General features: G+C 47.4%; 2 protein-coding genes across 5 annotated transcripts in view; one reads left to right on the forward strand and one right to left on the reverse strand.

Moving 5' to 3' along the window:
- SAMD4B (sterile alpha motif domain containing 4B) overlaps positions 1-8,944 on the reverse strand; it is a 35,785-nt gene extending 26,841 nt beyond the window's left edge. The window contains exon 1 of one of the 2 annotated variants that reach the window (XM_074369675.1): positions 8,786-8,944. The gene's annotated coding sequence lies outside the window, so the exon portion shown is untranslated. The remainder of the gene's footprint in view (positions 1-8,785) is intronic. The other variant, XM_074369676.1, reaches the window with a different exon arrangement.
- A 3,870-nt stretch (positions 8,945-12,814) lies between these two features.
- GMFG (glia maturation factor gamma) lies at positions 12,815-18,372 on the forward strand. 3 transcript variants are annotated; one of them, XM_010947222.3, is made up of 7 exons: positions 12,815-12,969; positions 13,364-13,460; positions 13,576-13,625; positions 14,418-14,467; positions 17,212-17,294; positions 17,794-17,867; positions 18,163-18,372. In XM_010947222.3, exons 1-7 carry the CDS (start codon positions 12,835-12,837, stop codon positions 18,232-18,234), a joined length of 561 nt encoding a protein of 186 aa, XP_010945524.3. In that variant the 5' UTR covers positions 12,815-12,834; the 3' UTR covers positions 18,235-18,372. The 3 variants fall into 3 exon arrangements, with proteins under 3 accessions (XP_010945524.3, XP_045366820.1, XP_010945525.1); XM_010947223.3 differs by having other exon boundaries at positions 12,964-13,061; XM_045510864.2 differs by lacking the exon at positions 13,364-13,460 and having other exon boundaries at positions 12,922-12,969.
- The last annotated feature ends 708 nt before the right edge of the window (positions 18,373-19,080 follow it).

The following is a 19,080-nucleotide window of genomic DNA, read 5'->3' on the forward strand; positions in this document are numbered from 1 at the left end:
AATTTTTATTTTTTTATAGAGGTACTGCAGACTGAACCCACAATCTGGTGCATGCTAAGCACATGCTCTTCCACTAAGATATACTCTCCCCCTAGATTTTCTTTTTAAGAGGAGCCAGAAATCTGGATTTTTAAATCAAATTTCCCTATTTTTAAGTGTTGGGAACTAATTCACATTCAAACAGCAACAATGAACCACTATACAGAACAAACAAAGCCTGTGGCCTGCAGTCCTTGGACCAGATAGACACAAACTCAGAAAATACCAGAAGTCCCCTAACTTTCCCTCCCTAGGCCTAGAGAAGGGCCTACACCTTCATGATTGGTATAGAGGATCTAGTGCCCAAGGTGGTTTGGATAGTCTTCAGTAAACACTGGGGCTTTAGGTAACAGTCATTTTAAGAATTAAGTCATTCCTAAAGGAAGGGTTTCTATGTTTTGGACAGGAAAAGGATGCTGGGTGTTTGGTCTGAATGGTGGCTGGAGAGGAGAACTGGTTGGCCTTCTTCCATCAAAGGGTTAGAGGCCCCCAGTTATTTCCTATCCTGGGTGCTTGGCAACAGTGAGAAAGGAAGACCTGGCTTGGTGAGATCAGCCAGGGAAAAGGCATCAGCATTGACTATGTCAAGGCATCGTACTGTGGTAGCACCTTACTATGATATATTCTGAGGGGATTTATCTGCAAAATATCCATTCCCATCTACCGCTACCAGCCCCCTAAGCTCCCTTCGGAGAATTAACTGTCTTTCTTGGATCCAGGAGTAGACATGGAGTAAAGTCTGGCCAAATAAAGTCCTTCTTAGACTTTTGCGGGAACTATAGGGTAAAATAAGTTCTCGGTTAGGGTTGCTCAGATTACACAACGTCTGATATTTCTGATTGCCACTTCTGCTACCTCACAGTGAAAGCCTATCTCAGAATGAAGCCAATACAGATGAAAGCAGTCAAGAGAAGGGGAAAAAAGAGAAACCCATTCACATCATTTGAAGACTATCTCCAGCTAGCCTGTAGCCTCCGACCCCTCGTCTCCATGCCAGGCTTTTCAGTTACATGGACCAAATTCCTTTTTGGTTGAGGCCAGTTTGAGCTGGGTTTCTATCATTTAAAGTTTCAACTTTAAGCCTTGACTGCTTCCATGCAAGAGAATTAACTGACCACTGCTCTGGTCTCTTTATCCTCATGTGACCAAAAATGACTCCCTGTCCTTGAGAAAAGACACTAGAGGGGAACCTCTCAAACAGCCCAACAATCTGGCTGCCATATTTGGTCTGTAAGAGACCAAGTAACCTTCTTGAGAAGCATCTTCCAACCCTGGAGGGTGGGAAATGCAGCCAAAAATTGGCAAAGAGGTTCCAGAAAAAACTATCCACTGGGCTCTTTCTTTGGCCCCAGTGAGAAGCAGCTCACAGATAGGAGGCACCTCTGGAGGTAGGCTCTCTTCATTCAGAAGCAGCACTGTGGAGTTAGTCAGACCTGGCTGAAACCTGAGATCTCCTACTGATACTTACTGTGTTGAGTTGTGTTGCAAGTAACTCAGTTTCCTCCTCAGCCAAGCTTGTTTTAAGAATGAAGTGAAACAATGTATATAAAGAAAATTAGCATGATACTTCACCTCCTCATACATCATATATTGTCATGTCAAGCCTTGTGCTAACAGCTTTCCATGGATGAGTTCATTTGATCTCGAACACTATATACATAATGTACATACGTATACCAAAATTATTCTCATTTTATAGATGAAGAAACTGAGACACAGGAAAGGTTAAGTCACTTACCCAAGACTACCACAACTAAGCTGAGATTTTCAAGGCTAGGCAGTCTGGCTTTAGAGCTCTTGCTTGTTCCTGCAAATAATGTCACAGCCTCCCGTAAGTTCCCTTCCACAGCCTAGAAAATTGGGCCTAAGGGCACACCCTTTAATGCCAACGTCTCTGGACAAATAAGGGAGGGTCCTACTAGCTATCCCACCCATTCCAAGCCCTTCTAGAGCACCCACCCAGGCCTCTGAGGAACTGACACTTCGTGAACAAGTCAATAGGCTAGTTACCTAAGGTTAACTCACTATCTTGACTTAACAGGAGAATGTCAGAAGCCAAGGAAGCCCAACTTCTCTCTTCTGAAAATCAACCATTATTTTCAGAAACTCCTGAAATAAATATATAAAATATGTATATTATTGCCTCAGCCAAGAATGAAGCTTTTGTATGAATAGCCCTGGGGAAGCGAGGGAGAGAAGAGGAGAAGCCAGGCAGGCCTCCTGGAAGATAACACAGTCTGGGAAGCTCTGGGACACCTATATAACTCTGGGCAAGTGATTTCACCTTGCCATGCCTGTTTTCACAGCTGTAAAATGGGTTTAATAACAGTACCTGAAGGGCTGTGAGGCATAAATATTCTCATAGAACTTTTAGCTATTATCATTCTGGGTTCCTCTTCCTCTAATCCCATCACGAAGTTCTGTTTTCTCTACACCCAAAATATATCAGCATCTCTCCATTTTTACTACCACCACCATATTCAGGTCACCGTCCTTTCTCATCTGGACAGAAGTACTGTCTCCTAACCCACCTCCTGCTTCTATTCCTGTCCATTTTCCTTGCAGAAACCAGTGAACTTTCTTAAAAACAAAAACAGGGGGATGGGTATAGCTCAGTGGTAGAGAGCATGTTTAGCATGCACAAGGTCCTGGATTCAATCCCCAGTACCTCAACTAAAAACAACAACAACAGTCATGTCACTATCTTCCTTTAAAAATCCTCTAATAGTTTCCCAATGCTCTCAAGTGGAAATGTAAACACCTTACCATGGCTCACAAGGCCCCACATGATCTGGCCTCTGTCAACCACTCCAAGTTTCTATCTCTTCTGCCTCACTTATGTTCCATCCACACCGATCTCCCTGCAGTTCCTTGAACACATCTCAGGGTTTTTGCACAGGCTGACCCCTCTACCTGAAATGTTCTTCCCCAGATCATCCCGTGGCTGGTTCCTTCTCATCAATCAGATCTGGGTTCATGTGTGCCCCAATCTTCCTCATCTCCCCAGTAAGAAGGAGTCTTTGGCCTGATAATTATTGTCAAAAGGTGTTTCTTCAAAGGCTGCAGCTCTTCCAGAAATGCCTAGACTGTAAGATTCACGAGGGAAAGGAAGGCTGTGGCTGTCTTATTTATTCACTGTTACATTCTCAATTCCTAGCATAGGACCTGGCACATAACAGACCCTTGAAACACATTTGTGAAAAACTTCTCCACCTTAAAGCAGTCCTTTCTCCACATGTAACGCTTAGATTAGAATGCCCAACTCCCGTATCTTCCCACAACTGGTGCCTTCTCATCTTTCAGGTTATCAGGTTCAATTGCCACCTCCTCAAAGAGGCCAATTCTGACCACCCTGTGTACAGTGGCCAACCCCTTCCCCTACTCCCCGCCTTCATACTGTTTCACTGTTTTAATTCCTTCATAGCACATATCGCTGTCTGATTTCTTCTGTTTATATATCACCCCTCCATCAGAATATAAGCTTCAAGAATTTCAAGACCTTGACTGTTTCATTCATTGCTGTATCTCCAGTACCTAGAAAAGTGCCTCCATAAATTGTTTAATTGCTGGAGACATTTGAGAATGCAGATTCTGTATACTGATGTTCTGGTACTTGCTCTCAACCAGACTCTATTCAACAAATAAAACAAACAAAACTTGACTAACAGTAATCTACTTAACCCTCTATAAAGTTCTGAGCCCTGAAAATCCAAAGCTGAGGTAGGGAACTGAACACCAGTACTCTTGGATTCCACTACCCCAAGGCTACTACCCAAACAGGCCATTCATCTCATTCTTTTCTCTCCCACTGAGATCCTGAAGGAAAGTCTGATTGGATCAGACTAGTCACAAACTCTCTCTCTGGATCCAAACAATCATACAGACCTGAATGACTGGGGCTAGGGAACAGTGAGGAGGATTACTATCAATACACAGAAAGATCATGGGATGGAATCACAGTGCTATCTGGCTCAGCAAGAAAGTTCCAGAGTAAAGAACCCAAAACATGTCTTTAAGGATCTTCTGTCACCATTTCACACTTATCCAGGGAAGAAACTGTTTTCAAACTGGGGCTCCCAGGAAAGAGTTGTCTTTCCACTGAGGCTACTAAGGAGGTAGGGTTTAAGCCACAGGTTGCTGAGGGCCATCTTTGTTGCCATAAGGCAGAAACCAGTTGAGGATGAAGGTTACGTCAGTGGAGAATGAGGAGAGATTACTGAGAAGATTGTCTGAACTCCTGGAAGCTACTAGGTATGAAGCCATCCTGGTTTTGGACTTTTCAGTAACATAAGCCAATTAATTCTCTTTTTTTATTAAACCAGTTTGAGCTAAGGTTCTGTCACTTATACCTTTAGAGCCCTGGCTGATATAAGCTTGCTTTCTTTTTTTTTTTTTTTGGCTAACACTGAGCACTTAGGTACAGGACATTGTTCTAAGTATTTTCTACATATTAACTTCTTTAATCCATATAATAATTCTATGAAGTAAGATATTATTACTTTCATTTTTTATCTGTGGAAACTAAGAATGGGAGAAGTTAAATAACTTGTCCTAGGTTACAAAACGAGTAAGCAATGATGTGGGATGCAAAGCCTGTCTGGCCCCTGAGTCTGCATACTTAATCACTACACTACAATGCCCCATTGCACCCAACCATGTCTGAACAGAAAATCCAACTCTCTGACTTCAAACACTATCATCTTGGGATGTACAGAACTCAGAGACCTTCTATTTGTGCCACCTGTCCTTAATTTCATCCTTTGTAAAATAAGGATAATCATAATTTACCTACCTTATAGAGTTCTTATGAATATGAGATAATACATGCGAAGCACTTAAACAGTGACTGGCAGATAGTAATTACTTAATAAACACTGGTCACTAATATTACTATTCCTTGGGTCATCAAAGTGCAGCTGACAAATACAATGCAGATGGAAGAGATCTGTTTTCTTTCATCTTTGTCCTTTAGGTGAAGAGAAGAGATGCCACTGAGTGAGGCATGAAGAGTCTTTTTTGTCTTTGACCCATTGCATAAGCTGCTTCCTCTGCCTGGAAGGCCACTCATCATTGTCTCAACTGTGGACAGCACCCAGCTTAAATATCACCTCTTCTGAAGTCTCTCCAATAAAGGGTGTCTTCTCTCACTGCTGAATTTCCACAGTGAGTATATAATTTGTATCTCATGTTCTAACTCATCTACCTGCCCAACCCCACGACTGTACTGTGAGCTCCCTGAAGGCAGGCCCCAGTGTTTACCTTGTGATCTTTGTTTTTTCTTCTCAATCTTAGAGAGAAACAAAATCCCTCAGAGAAAGCTGAGAGCCCTGTAGAGGTCCCAGACATATACAGGCTGAGAGGGGCTGATAAGTCAACTAGGTTAGGGTGAGACAGATCACCAGGAATAGGACGTGGGGTAGCTCAGAATCAGGGAACAGCACAAATAGAAGTTCCACAGGTAAGAGAAGGTGGGACAACAGCTTCTCCTAGGAGAAGAGGCAAAAGGGGCTGGAGAGAGAGAAGAAAGGAGGTTAGATTTTATGAGCAGTGAGATCTAAGGAACTTAGAAATTTCTAGGCAGGAAAGAGCTGCCCATTTGCCAATGATTCCTAGTAACACACAGAGGGCAGATCCTACCTTGTGGGATTCAGTAAGGAACAAGCTACATCCCAGTATTTTCTGAACTCCCAGTCCAGTGAGGGTGAGTGTGCAAGTCCATGAAAAACTACAAGGGAGAAGGTGGTGGTGCTCTAAGAAGTACAATGGAGGGCTCTGGGCAGTAAGACACACAGAATGAAAAGATGAGGGTGCCTTAAGGGGAGGGTGCTTATGTGGAGGGTAGATGAGGAACAGATAAGAAGAGATGGACATGTGTGTTCAAGGAGGGAGCAATTTGGAGCAGAAGCACCAAAGGCTAGGGGATGGGTCGAAGGAGTGGAGGAGAAGCCAGGAGGAGAAAGTGCTGAGGAAGGTGTGAAAGGGAACCACTCAAAGGCAGAATCTGAGTAACTGCTCAGAGGGTGGGGTAACCCTGTGGAGAAGCCAGAAACCTTTCAAGGAGGGTTAGGAATCTTCTGGAGGGTGGGTACTTCACAAAGGGGACTCCCAGGAAAATGAGGGTGGGTACTAGGGCACAGAGGCACCTTCCAGGGGGCTTTCTGTGAGGAAAGGGAAATCCTCTTAGAGAGCAGTAGTTCTCAAACTTGAGTATGCAACAGAATTACCAGGAAGGTTCCTGGTAGCTGGGCCCTGCTCCCAGGTTTTCTGATTCAGTAGGGTCTGGTTGGGACCCAAGAATCTGCATTTCTAACAAGTTCCCAGGTGATGCTATTGCTGCTGGTCCAGGGACAACATTACTGTAGGGGAAGGGATTCTTCTGTGAGGAGGCCTCAAAGGGGAAAAGTACGGAGAAGCCTTCTGAAAGAAAAATGGGGGGCCTTCAAGAAGAGCCCAAGGAGAGTGTTAACAGTCTTTCAGTCTCCAAAGATCTGAAGGGAGGCGTCTATGAAGACGGAACCTAAGAAAAATGGTCTGAGAGAAAGATCTCTGACAGCTGGGATTTCAAGCGGTGAGGGTATCTCTCGAGGATCTTTTTAATAAAAGGGGACACAGAGGCTCTTGAGAGGGGGAATCTGGAGGATGCTAGGGGCCTATGATGAAATAATAGGGAAGGGAAGCTCAGGTTTCACAAGGATCTCTAAGCTAATTTCTGAGGAAAGGGAATGGAGGAGATCAGAGGATGTAAATATGGGTTCTAAAAGGGTCTGTCTGATAGGGCCCTGAATAAGTATGTCAGTATGTATGTCAGAGGAAGAATCTGAGAGAGAGGTCTGAGGAAGTCTCACAAAGTGCTGGGGTGGCTGATGTACAGCAATTTTGGAGAAAATTCTCTAAAGGGTGTCTGGGGAGGTGTGGTCTTCTGCAAGAGATTCTAGGTCTACTGGAGCAAGACGACAGAGGTCTTTTTAGGAACAACTCTCAGAGAACTCAGATGAGAAATCTCTTGAGTAAAGTCCTCAAAAGGATATATGGGGAAGGTGAGTCTTCTGAGGGGAATGTGGGAATGTCAGAGTAGAGGGTTTTTCAGAAAGAATTCTGGGACTTTCTAAGAAAAGGAGCTCAGAGTTATTCTGAAGCAAGACTAGGTGGTGGTAGGGGTCTTCTATAGAGGGTTCTAGAGGATTTGAAGGAAACTGTGAGGGAGAGTTCAGGGAGGGAAATAATCTAAGAAAAGTCCCTTAGTAAGGCAAGAGGTCTCTGGGTGATGATTCAAGGGGTTCTGGGGGTTGTTGGAAGGGTCTCTTGGAGGGACTTCAAGGGCATATCTCAGAGGACTCAAGGGAATTGCTGGGGTTTCTGAGAAGATATGAGGAGGTCCCAAGAAACTGCACCCCAGAGGTGTCATAAAGAGGATCTTAGGATTTACAGGGGTTGTGAAGATCTTTAGAAAGCTGATCTGAAAGGAGATCTAAAAGGAGGGATTTTGAGAGTTACCTAAGGGGGGAGGTTTTGAAAATATCAGAGAAAAGGGGGAGAGGGTTAGAAAATATCTGAAGTTAGGAAATTTTTTGGAATCCTGAAGAAGCAATTTGGGAACATTTCGTGTGGGTTACTGGGAAAGATTTGGGATACTAAACAGGGGTCAGAAGAGGCTTGTGGCATATGGGAGAAGAGTTCTCTGTAGATTTCAGGGAATCTCTGAAGGAGATTTTTGGGATAAGTGAGGAGGGTCCCAAGGGGAGACTTTGGGGGGATGCCAGGGTGATCTCTAGGGCATTTCAGGGTGGTGAGATCTGGGGAACATTAGGAGGTCTTTGGCAGAGATTTTTTGGGACCTGTGGAAGAGTCTAAAAGGATGATTTTTGGGATATATGAAGGGCAATGTTTAAGGGAGACTGGGAGGGAGGGGGGCACCAGGAGAGTTGTGGGGATCCTAAGACATTTCAGAGAGTTTCTGAGTAAGATTTCTGGGGGACACTGGGGGCATCCTGGAGGACTCTGGGAGGAGAGGGCCTCTGAGATTTGGGGGCTATGAACGGAAAATCTCTCAGGCGATCGCTGCTAGGTGGGAGGGAAAATTCTTGGGATGCGTGAGAGGGAGGTCTGGGGGAGATTGTTGGGCTATGCGAAGTAGGTCGTTGGGGGAGATTTCTGGAACATACAGGTCAGGAGGGGGTTTCGGGGAGTCTCTGAAGGAGATTTTTAGGGAGGCTCCTGGAGAAGATATCCGACATATATTGTTGGAATACGAGAAGAAGCCTGGGGGAAAGATTTTTGGATAGAGGAGGAGGACGAGGGAGCTGGGGCCAGAGAGAGGTTCTCTGAGTAAGATTCCTGAGGCTTATGACGGGGTCTGGAGCAGACGTGGAAATATCTGGGGTGGTCTCTCGGGATACCTTTCGGACGGCGTTCGGGCGGATTCGGGGGGTCAGTGGGCGTGCCCACCAGGAGGTGTCTGAGGTAGACCTGGGGGGTCACGAGGAAGGGCCGGATCCCAGCCATCCCGAGGGGCAAGGATTTCGCGGAGAAGCTCGCGAAGCGGCCTGTGAGGGCGACTCGGAGGCGGGGGATTCTCTCGACGGCCGGGACCCCCGAGGCCCGCGCTCCGCGCCCACAGCCGCCGCCCGCGGCCCGGGGTCCCTGAGGGGGCGGGGCCGCCCGCGCGGCCTGGGGAGCCCCGAGGTTGAGCCCCGAGCGCCCTGACCCGCCGCCGCCCCGCGTCCGCCCGACCCGGACCGTCACTCACCTCCTCGGCCTCCGCCGCTGCCGCCGCCGCCGCCGCCGCCCAGGCCTCCTCAGGCAGCAGCCGCCGTCGTCGCCCCCTCTCCGGCCCGCGAGCTCCCCTCCCTCCTCCCGCACCGACCACCGCCGCCGCCGCCGTCGCGCTGCGTCACCGCGCCGTGCGTCACCGCCCCTGGCTCCGCCCCGACGGGACCGCCGCGCGCCGGTATTAGCTGACGCCGAGGTGACGAACGGCGCGCCCGCCAACGGGCGGCGAGGGCAGCCCGAAGGGCGGGAGGTGTGCGCCGATAAAGGCGGGGTCGTGGAGGAGAGGGGGGCCGCGGGGGTTGAACGAGGCCCACGAGGCCCGCCCCCCGCTCAGTGGGATTGGTCAGCCTCGGGGCTGACGGGCGGTCGGCTCGGCGGGCGGGGAAGGGGCGGGGCGCGCGCGGCGTTGCCATGGGCAACGGGCCCGGCAGAGCCCGCGATTGGGCCTCCCGGCCCGCAGGGGGCAGTCTCTCACCGTCTACCTCAGCGACAGTGAGCTAGGTCACAATTCCTGATTCTGGCGTTCAAGGCCCGGCTTTCCGCCCCACTTGCAAGCCGCGTCCGAGGCCTGGGCCCGACCTGGCCCGGACTGTCCAGGTTCCGAGTTGGTACTCCGGCTGGGAGTCTCAACTTTCCCACCGCACCACTCTGTGAGCCTGACTGTCAAATGGGAGTAGGAGACGATGCATATAAAGCCCTAGACACAAAGCAGGCCGTCAATAAATGGGAGTTGTTGCTATGACTATTGTAATCTATTCATTCCATACACTGCCCTGGATTGGAGCGAACTAAGCAGAACCAGGGCCCTCATTCAGAAGGCTCCCAGGTGACCGAGACGTGACTTGTTAGAGGGACTAAAAGAATTGCTGTCGGAGTGGAATGTTGCGTTCAAGGGAGGGAGTGGTGGGAAATGAGCCGCGGCCAGAAGTTGGCCACTTGGGAGAGTTTGGACTTGTCCCGAGGGCAATGAAGAGCCATGGAAAGGCTTCAAGCCAAGGAGAGTAAGTGGGGGGTTGGAAAGATGTCCTTGGCTTCTATTTGGATGAGGGACTAGAACAGGAGCTGTGAGTCCAGGGAGGCAGCTTGGGTGGGAGAGGGGAGTTTGCACCAGGGACGGACTGTGGGAAGGGGAGGAGGAATAGGTAAAAGGAATGAATGCTCAGGAGGCTGGGTGAACCTGCCCTAGGACTAGCTGGCCGCAGAGGGGAAGGGAGGGAAAAATCCAAGACAAGGTCCTCTGGCTGGAAGATTGGGGGTGGGTGGGTTTGGAGGCCTTCCCTGAGAAGGAGACAGAGGAGAAGCAGGTTTGGAAGATGCTGAGCCCAGCATGGGCCACCCAGCATCAGGGTCCAGAAGGCTGCACAACTTCTGGGTCTGGGGCTTAAGGGAGAAACTGGGGCTGGAAACCAAGATTTGAGGATGATCAAAGATGGTAATTGAAGCTGTGGGAGTTAGTGACCTAGCCTGGGGAGGATATGAAGGATAAATGGAGGCAAGGACCAGACTCTTGAGACATACAAGGTTTGAGCAAAGGAATTGACACTCTCAGCGAAGATTGAGAAGGAGCAGTCACAGAGAGGAAGAAACCAGGAAAACAATGCATCTTAGAAGCTATGATGAAAGGCTATTTAAAAACAGGGTGGGGCAATATCATAAACTCCAAACACTACCGTTTAAACAACAACTTTCACACCATATAGAATCGTTGTGCTCCAAGGATGCTGGTTCATTTATTCAATAATATTTCTTGAGTACTTTAGACTTGCCAGGCACTGATTAAAGTGCTAAAAATTCAACAATGAACAAGGCAGGCAAAAATCTCTGTCTTCATGAAGCTTATACTCTAGTTGGGGGAAAAAAAACAAAACAATAAAAACCTACAATGTAGCTTGGTGATAAGCACTATGGAGAAAAATTAAGCAAGCTAAGGGGATGGAGAGGTAGAGTCAACACTATTTTAGATGGGGAAGGTCCTATTGGATCAGGTGACATTTGAACAGAAATTTGAAAGAGTAAAGGGGTGAACCAAGAAGGGAAAAAGGGTTCCAGAAAGAGGAACCTGCAAGTGCAAAGGCCCAGCGGCAGGATCACTCACAAAACCACAAAGAGGCTAGTGTGGCTGGAGAGGAGTGAACAAAGAGGAGAGTATTGAAAGGGACGTTCCAGGAGATAATGGAGGAGGGGTTGGTGGCAGATCACTTCATATTTTAAAGGCCACTGTAAGGACTTTTGCTTTTGCCCAAATAATATGGCAGCCATGAGAGGGTTTTGAGAGAGTAGGTATGTCACCTGACTGAGGTTTTATTAGGATCTCTCTGGCAGTCCTATGAAGAATAATGTGGGGAGTAGGGTGGGAGCAGGGAAACAGAGGAGGCTGCTGTGGGAGTTCAGGCAGGAGTTGAAAGTGGCAGGACCAGAATATGAGCTGTGGAGGGGGAGAAATGGGCCATTTCTGATTATATTTTGAAGTTCAGAGCTGACAAGTTCTAAGGTACATTGTCAGAGGAAAGAGAAGAGTCAAGAAAGACCAAAGCATCCAGACGGAGATGTCAGGTTGGCGGTTGGATATAAGAGCCTAGAGTTCAGGGTGTGGCCCAGGCTGGAGAAATAAGTAGGGTATCCCCTTTTGGAAACCAAGAGAGTGATGCGATCATCAAGAGGAGAAGGTGGCTGGAAAAGAGAAAGGGACCCAGGACTGAGCCCTGGGACACCCCACTATTAAAAGGAGGAATCAGTGTGAAAGGCTGAGATCCAAAGAGCTAGAGGAAGACTGGGTCAGGGTGGTGTTCTCGAAGCCAAGGGAAGAATGTGTTTCGGGGCACAGGGAGTGATGGATGGTGTCAGGCGCAGCAGATGAAGACTGAGAATTGACCATTAGGTCCAGCACCACCGTGGTCCTTGGTGGCCCTGACACTGTATGCCATTGGAGAAGGACAGGAGTGAGTCTGCTAGGAGAGTTAAAGAGAAAGTTGGGAGGAGAAATTGGAGGCAGTAAGTATGGATAATTCTTTCAAGAAGTTTTCTGAAAAGGGAAGGAAATGAATGGGCAGTGGCTGGATGGGAGATACGGTTTTTTGTTATTGAGATGGAAGAAATAACACTGTGTGTAGTCTGAGGAAAAAGATGGAGTAGAGATGAAGACATGGATGGTGCAGGGAGGAGAGTAGCTGCAGTGATGCCCTTGAGTAGGTGAGAGAGAGAGTGGGATCCAGTGTCCTAGTAGAGGGTAGCAGGGAGGAAAAGATCTACCCACTACTGTAGACAGAAGCCAGCACAGTGGACCCGGCACAGTGGTCCCGGCACAGGGGCAGGGTGCTGGGTTCTGGGAAAATTCTCTATTGTTTGCTCATATTTTCTCACTGAAATACACAGGGATTTCTCATAAATTACTTCCCTTTTATTTCTCCTTTATATGACACTTAGGACATTGTACTGATTTTGGGGAGAATTTATGTATATCAGTAGGTTACCTCATCTAGGAATTTCATTTCAGGTTGGGAAAGGGGGCCACACAAAACGCTCTTAATAGAAAAGGAGGTACTGATCTGACGGAATTGAATACAACTATTGTAGGGCCCATCATAAGGCAGGCCCAGGTGGTTGAATAATTACAGGAAAAAATTCACCATTACTAGGATGCTGTGGAGTCACCTCTCTCTCCTCCACTGCCCTATCAATATAATAGATGGTTGTTTGACCATCAAACATCTCTAAGAAACCCTTTTCAGCTCTGGAATTAAAATATCCCAGATGGGGAGAAATCCAAGAAGGCTTCCTGGAGGAGGGGAGGAGCTAATGAATTCATTATTCTTTGCTGTGTATTGAGTGTGTCTACCAAGCTGGAAGACATGTGAAGCTGTTTTATCCTTATAACAATCCCGAATTAGAGGGGTGAAGTTACTTAGCTAGGGCCACACAGCAAGGCAGCATTTGAACCCTGGTCTGGGTGATTGCAAAGCCTGGGAGGTCCTAGCAGATGAGGGGAAGGAAGGAGGGGGAGGAGCCCTCTGTGACAGTTGTCCCAGAATGGGCATAAACAGGATGTGGTATGGGATGAAACCTTTCCCCTACCCCACACTCCACCCCCCGGAACCCTGGTCGCCACCCCCCAGAAGACAGCGGAACAGAGAAAAGAAGAGGCCTGTGGATAGAAAAGTCATGGTGGGGGCCGGGGGTTGAATGGGAAGAGCTGGGGCTGGAGTGGGTCTGGGGCTGGGAGGATGCCTGGGTGAAAGTCGGGCTGTGGAAGGGAGGTAAGGAGCTGGGGAGAGACCCCACTACGGCAAAGGTCCTGGCTGGGGAAGAGATGGGTGGTTCCGGGTTTCACCCCAGGCAAGCAGATCCTTCCCTGGGTCTCCTGCTGAAAGAGGCTGAGTCCAGCCTCTGCTCTGCAAGGAGGAGCATCCACCCCGAGGAAAGGGTATCTTTTCCTACTGTTCACAAAGGCAGCCTACAGGCTTTCGGACCCTCCATTAGTAGATGGAGAAACTAAGGTTTGGGGAAGAGGACAGGACTGAGGCCAGGCGACTCAGATCTTGTTGGGCTCCTCTGGCAGTCCGACTCCCTGGTGGTGTGCGAGGTGGACCCTGAGCTAAAGGAAAAGCTGAGGAAATTCCGCTTCCGAAAAGAGACAGACAATGCAGCCATAATAAGTGAGTGTCACTTTCCCCCTGGAAGGCTGGGGGGTGAGGACAAGCATGGAGGGCTGGGCTAGTGTCATTGATGGGTGGGAGGGGTGTCTAACACCTGTGTACCATCCCTCCCCAGTGAAGGTCGATAAAGACCGGCAGATGGTGGTGCTGGAGGAAGAATTTCAGGTGAGGAGGCTGGGGGGTTGGGACCCCCAAGAAGTGCTGGGGGGAACTGGTGCTAAAAGCCTGGCACTAGGGGCCAGAAAGACTTGGAGGTCAAGTCCCAGCTTAACTGTGACCCTAGGCAAGAGACCTCAACTGTATGGGTCTCTGTTTCCTCATCTGTGAAATGGGGATAACAGTACCTACCTCTCTGGGTTGTCTGTGGATTCAATGATTTAATCCTTACAGTGGGTTTAGAAGAAGGCCTAGCATGTAGCATATGTTCAATAAAGTGATGGTGATGATTCTTTATTAGCCCTTGAAAGAGATAGATTTACAAAAAGCTAGCAGAAATCCTTTATAAAGGGTAGACTTCACACTATCTTGGCCTCACTGTCTTTATCAGTAACGGGGATGACAATAAGGCTTACTTCATAGTGTGGTAAGGATTTAGGAGGAAGTCCATGAAGACTGAGGCCGGGGCTATTTGACTGGGAAGAGGGACAGGCTAGGAGTTGGGTTCCCTCAGGGCCTCTGAAAGGATGTGTAGTGAAGTGGTTATGACTTGAACCTAGATTCCAGTGTGAACTCTGCTGCTATCTGTGCAACCTTGGGCAAGTGTCTTAACACCTCTGGGCCTCAGTTTGCTCACCAGTAAAATGAGGACAATAATAGGACCTACCCCACAAGGTTATGGGAGAGATTGATAGGTTAATCCATGTGTGTTTCTTGGACCAGTGCCTTGGCACACAGTTAAGTGTTTATTTAATGGCAGTCTTTTCTTCTCTCCTTCCCACCCCTCGCCTCGACCCCTAGAACATTTCTCCAGAGGAGCTAAAAATGGAGTTGCCTGAGAGACAGCCCAGGTATCCTGGGGGAAGGAAGGGGACGGTAAGGCAAGGGGAGAGGGGTGATGATGGAGGTACAGACCGAGGAACTGCTTGGGGTCCAGTCCTATTCATGGGCTCAGGAGCTATGTGTTTGAGGTCAAGAGTTCACACCCCAGGACTTTTGGTTTGTATGCTAATTTTTTTAATGAAAGTACAGTCGATTTACAATATTGTGTTAATTTCTGGTGTACAGCATAATGATTCGTTTATATATATTTGTTTCTTAATTATATATATTTCTTTCCATATTCTTTTGCATTATAGGCTATTACAAGGTATTGAATATAGTTCCCTGTGCTATATATACAGCAGGACTTTGTTGTTTATCTGTTTTGTATATAGTTGTATACTAAAATTTTATTGCAGAATTTTATACTAATAATCACGTGATGTTAAAGTTTGCTTTTTTGGTATAAACTTTGCCAGGTTTTGTTCTCAATGATGCATTTGCTTCATTTTTTTTAAAAAGTAAAAATTTCCTTCTTTTTGTGTGTTTTTTTTAATTTTTTTGAGGGGGGAAATAATTAGGTTTGTTTGTTTGTTTATTTATTCAGTGGTGGTTCTGGGGATTGAACCCAGGACCTCATACATGCTAATCATGCGCTCTACCACTGAGCTATACCCTCCCCACCAAATTTCCTTATTTTTCAATGCTTGGGAATATTTTGAGTAACGAAAGATTTACTTGACCTTTAATGATTGGGGAGAATCCTGTGTGAAACCACGGGAGTCTGGTGCTTTTGGTGTGTGCGGGAACTTTTTGACACTTCAATGAAAATTGATCTGTTTAGATTTTTCATCTCGAATGGGGTGAATTTTTGGGGCCCTGGGACTTCGAGCCTCAATCTCAGGGTCTAGATCAGCTGGGACTGAAAAGTGCCCTGGTGTCTGAAAAGTGTGGTCACACAGGGCCCCATAACCAGAAGGGAGCCTTGAAAGTGGGGCTTGATGCTCTGTGGTTGCCTGCTGTCTTGAAATTTTTTATAGTTTTATTTGTGAATCTGAGTTTTGTGTCCTGGGACAGTGGAACATGTGCCGGGGCCTTGGAGCCTCCTTCAGCTCACATGGTGTCCCACCTCCAGCCCTGGTGGGTTCTCAGGTACCCACCCCCACTGCTGCTCAGTTGATGGCTGCTGCCCTCTGCAGGGGGCCTGAGTGCAGATTCAGGGAAGGTCAGGGTCAGGGTTGGCACCCACCCTCCTCATGACAATTTCCAGGGTGCACCTATGAGCATCTCCACTGCCCCCTACTTCTGCCCCATGAGTATCCCTATGCCCAAGACAGCATGACTTTAACTAGCAAATTTTCAAAGACCATGATCAGTCGGGAGAGAGGCTGCAGAAGAAAGTAAAAAGGCTTTCTCCTGCCTTTATAACAAGAGGCCCTGCATTTTCATTTTGCACTGGGCCTGGGAAATTGTGTAGCTGGCCCTGGTCTCAGCCCCAGGTTCTAGAGCACTGGATAGTAAAGCATAGTTGTTGAGCACTTACACTCTAGCACCGAACTTCCTGGGTTCAAATCTATCCACAGGGGGACAGGGTCTAGCTCAAGTGGTAGAGCACATGTTTAGCATGCACAGGGTCCTGGGTTCAATCACCAGTACCGCCTCTGAAGTTAAATAAACCTAATTACCTCCCCACTGCCAAAAAAAATTGTCGATTCTATCCATCGAAACTTGGGTGAGTGACTTCACCTCTCTGAGCCTCAGTTTTCCCATCTGTAGTATGGGAATAATAATAGTACCTACATTGTAGGGTTGTCTATTTCTTAAGCCATTTTTTCTTAAAATTTTTTAATTGAGGTATAGTTGACATATAACATTATATTAGTTTTAAGTGTACAACATAATGATTTGATATTTGTATGTATTACAAAATGTTCACCGCAATAAGCCTAGTTAACATCTGTCAATAAGCCTCTATTAACACCATACATAGTTACAAAAAAATTCTGTTTTTCTTGTGATGAGGGCTTTTAAGATCTACTCTCTTAGCAGCTTTCAAATATACAATATAGCATTATTAACTAGAATTATGATGCTGGGCATTAGATCCTTAGGAATTATTTCCCTTATAACTGGAGGTTTGTGCCTTTTGATGCCCTTCATCCATTTGACCCACCCCCCAACCCCACCCTCCACCTCTGGCTACCACCAATCTGTTCTCTGTGTCTATGAACTTGGTGGTTTGTCTGTTTTTATTTTTTAAATTTGACATATGAGATCATAAAGTATTTATCTTTCTCTGACTTTTTAACATAATAACCTCAAGGTCCATCCTTATTGCAAATGGTAAGATTTCATTCTTTTTATGACTGAATAGTATTCTATTATACATATTATATACATATAATATATATAAATATATCTTCTTTATCCATTCATCTATCAATGGACACTTAGGTTTTTTCCATTTCTTGGCTATTATAGATAATGCTGCAATAAACATGGGGGAATGTATATCTTTTCTCAAATTACTGTTTTCATTTTCTTTGATAAATACCCAGAAGTGGAATTGTTGGATCATATGGTTATTCTATTTAGCATTTGCTATTATTATTATTTTTGGTATATTATTATTATTTTTAAAAAATCATTTATTATGTTTGAGGCCAGTACACTGAGTCTCAGTTGCCAACCGTAGGTTCTTAGACTCAGGAAAGATTTCAAGGTTGTGGACTCAGGCCAAGTCCTGGGTTTGAATTCCCTCTCACTGCTGCAGGTTCGTGGTTTACAGCTACAAATACATGCACGATGATGGCCGAGTGTCCTATCCCTTGTGTTTCATCTTCTCCAGCCCTGTGGGTGAGACACAGCTCTGCTCATCCTGAGAAGAGGGTCTTGGATTCTGTGTGTGGGTGTGTCAGTGTGTGTTTGAATGCAGGCGTGTGTGTATGCATGTATGTGACTGGTGACTGTGTGTTGTGGGTGAGTCCTGCCTGAGAGTGTGGTGGGTGTGGTGTGTGAGTGCAGGGAGGGCAGTGGGGTGGAGGTGAGGGTTCAGATTCCTCAAGAGTGCACCCATCCAGCCCATCCATCCTCCTCAATCCTGAGGCACCTAAGGAAACCCACCTCTTCCTTTTACCTAGAAATCCCTTGCTGGCCCCCAAACCATCTCCAGGGACCCTAGAATAACTTCAAACACCCAAACAAATCTGGAGACTCTGGATATAGCTTTTAGGGACCTCCTTAGAACAGTTCCTGGGGCCCTCAGAAAACTCCAGGGCCTGCAGGACATTACTAGGGCTTTAGAGAACACTCTGGCATCCCCCAGTTATGTTTCCTTCTCTTATTTGCCACACAGGCTGCAAGCCCGAACAACAGATGATGTATGCAGGAAGTAAAAACAGGCTGGTGCAGACGGCAGAGCTCACAAAGGTCTGGGCCTGGGGCCGAGGCTACTGAGAGTGAGGGAGGAGGGAGCTGGGAGTCTAGGCTCCTAGGTCTGAGCGGGGAAGTCGAGAGTAGGGGCGATGAGGAGGGTCTGATGGAGGAGGAGGTTAAGGGTTTGGGCTCTGAGTCTGAGGGAGGAGATGGCTGGGGACCAGGACTCTTGGTCTGAGGGGGAGGGGCCTAGAGATCTGGGTTCCTGAGCCTGAGGATGGAGGGGGCCGGAGTCCTGGCTGTTTCAGTTCCTGAGTGAATCATAATACTGAGTGCTTTCTCTGCCCAGGTGTTTGAAATCCGCACCACTGAAGACCTCACCGAGGCCTGGCTCCAAGAAAAGTTGTCTTTCTTTCGTTGACCTCTTGGTTCCAAGAAAAGTTGTCTTTCTTTCATTGGCCTCTGGGCTGGGGACCTGAATACCTGATGTCTTGAACCCCTAGGACCTGAATATCTGAGACCTTAAAGAAATTAAAACGCAAGAACTCAGAGACCCTCAGTTCTGGCTGGGCTTCTGTTCCTCTTCGAGGCACTAGGTGGCAGTCCTGCAGTACCAACCTTGGGCCAGTAGAGGGCAAGCAGATCCAGTGGATGCCAGCTGAGACCTGGGAGGAAAGGAGGCTACAGTACCTGTTTCTTTGAAAGAAAGGGAGGGGTCTGTAGGGTTTCCTAAGGGAAATAGGGGAGGCCTGGGTCACCTGGAGGAATTGGGGAATATCTAGTTCTGTAGAGGGGCCAGTCCCATGGGGAAGAAGGACACCTGGGTCTCTGAGAGTGAAGGAGGCAGAGTGCTTATCTGGCCTCCTCTTCCCTTCCCACTCCACCTCTAGGGGCTGGCAGGTATTACCTTGCACCTATGCTAATTCTCTCAGTGAGCCCCCGTTTTAAGGAAGAAAAATTGTTGAAGGATCAAATCTAATAGCTTCATGGGCTGGGGAGTTGCTGGGGTGTGTGGTTTGAGTGGTTCGGTAGGACTGAGGGCCCAGGTTTGGGAAAGGTGAAGAGGATCCAGGACTCTCAGTGGACCCCTGAGCAGTCTGAGGTTGAGGAGGCAGGAAAGGGACACCTATCTGCCCCGTCTGGAGATTCTTCTTTCTTTCTCTGTCATCTCTGGGTGTTTGACTCTGTCAGGCTTTCTGTCTGTTTCTGAAGGACATTTATTCAGCACCCACAGTGTACCAGGCTCTGACAATTCTGAGGTGGGCAG

The sequence above is a fragment of the Camelus bactrianus genome, chromosome 9 (assembly GCF_048773025.1).
Source record: "Camelus bactrianus isolate YW-2024 breed Bactrian camel chromosome 9, ASM4877302v1, whole genome shotgun sequence".
Classification (NCBI taxonomy): domain Eukaryota; kingdom Metazoa; phylum Chordata; class Mammalia; order Artiodactyla; family Camelidae; genus Camelus; species Camelus bactrianus.

Coding starts and splice junctions, on each gene's coding strand:
- GMFG (XM_010947222.3), top strand. CDS start 12,835: ATGGGCATAAACAGGATGTGGTATGGGATGAAACCTTTCCCCTACCCC. Junction 13,461..13,575: donor AGACAATGCAGCCATAATAA/GTGAGTGTCACT, acceptor ATCCCTCCCCAG/TGAAGGTCGATAAAGACCGG. Junction 14,468..17,211: donor TTGCCTGAGAGACAGCCCAG/GTATCCTGGGGG, acceptor TCACTGCTGCAG/GTTCGTGGTTTACAGCTACA.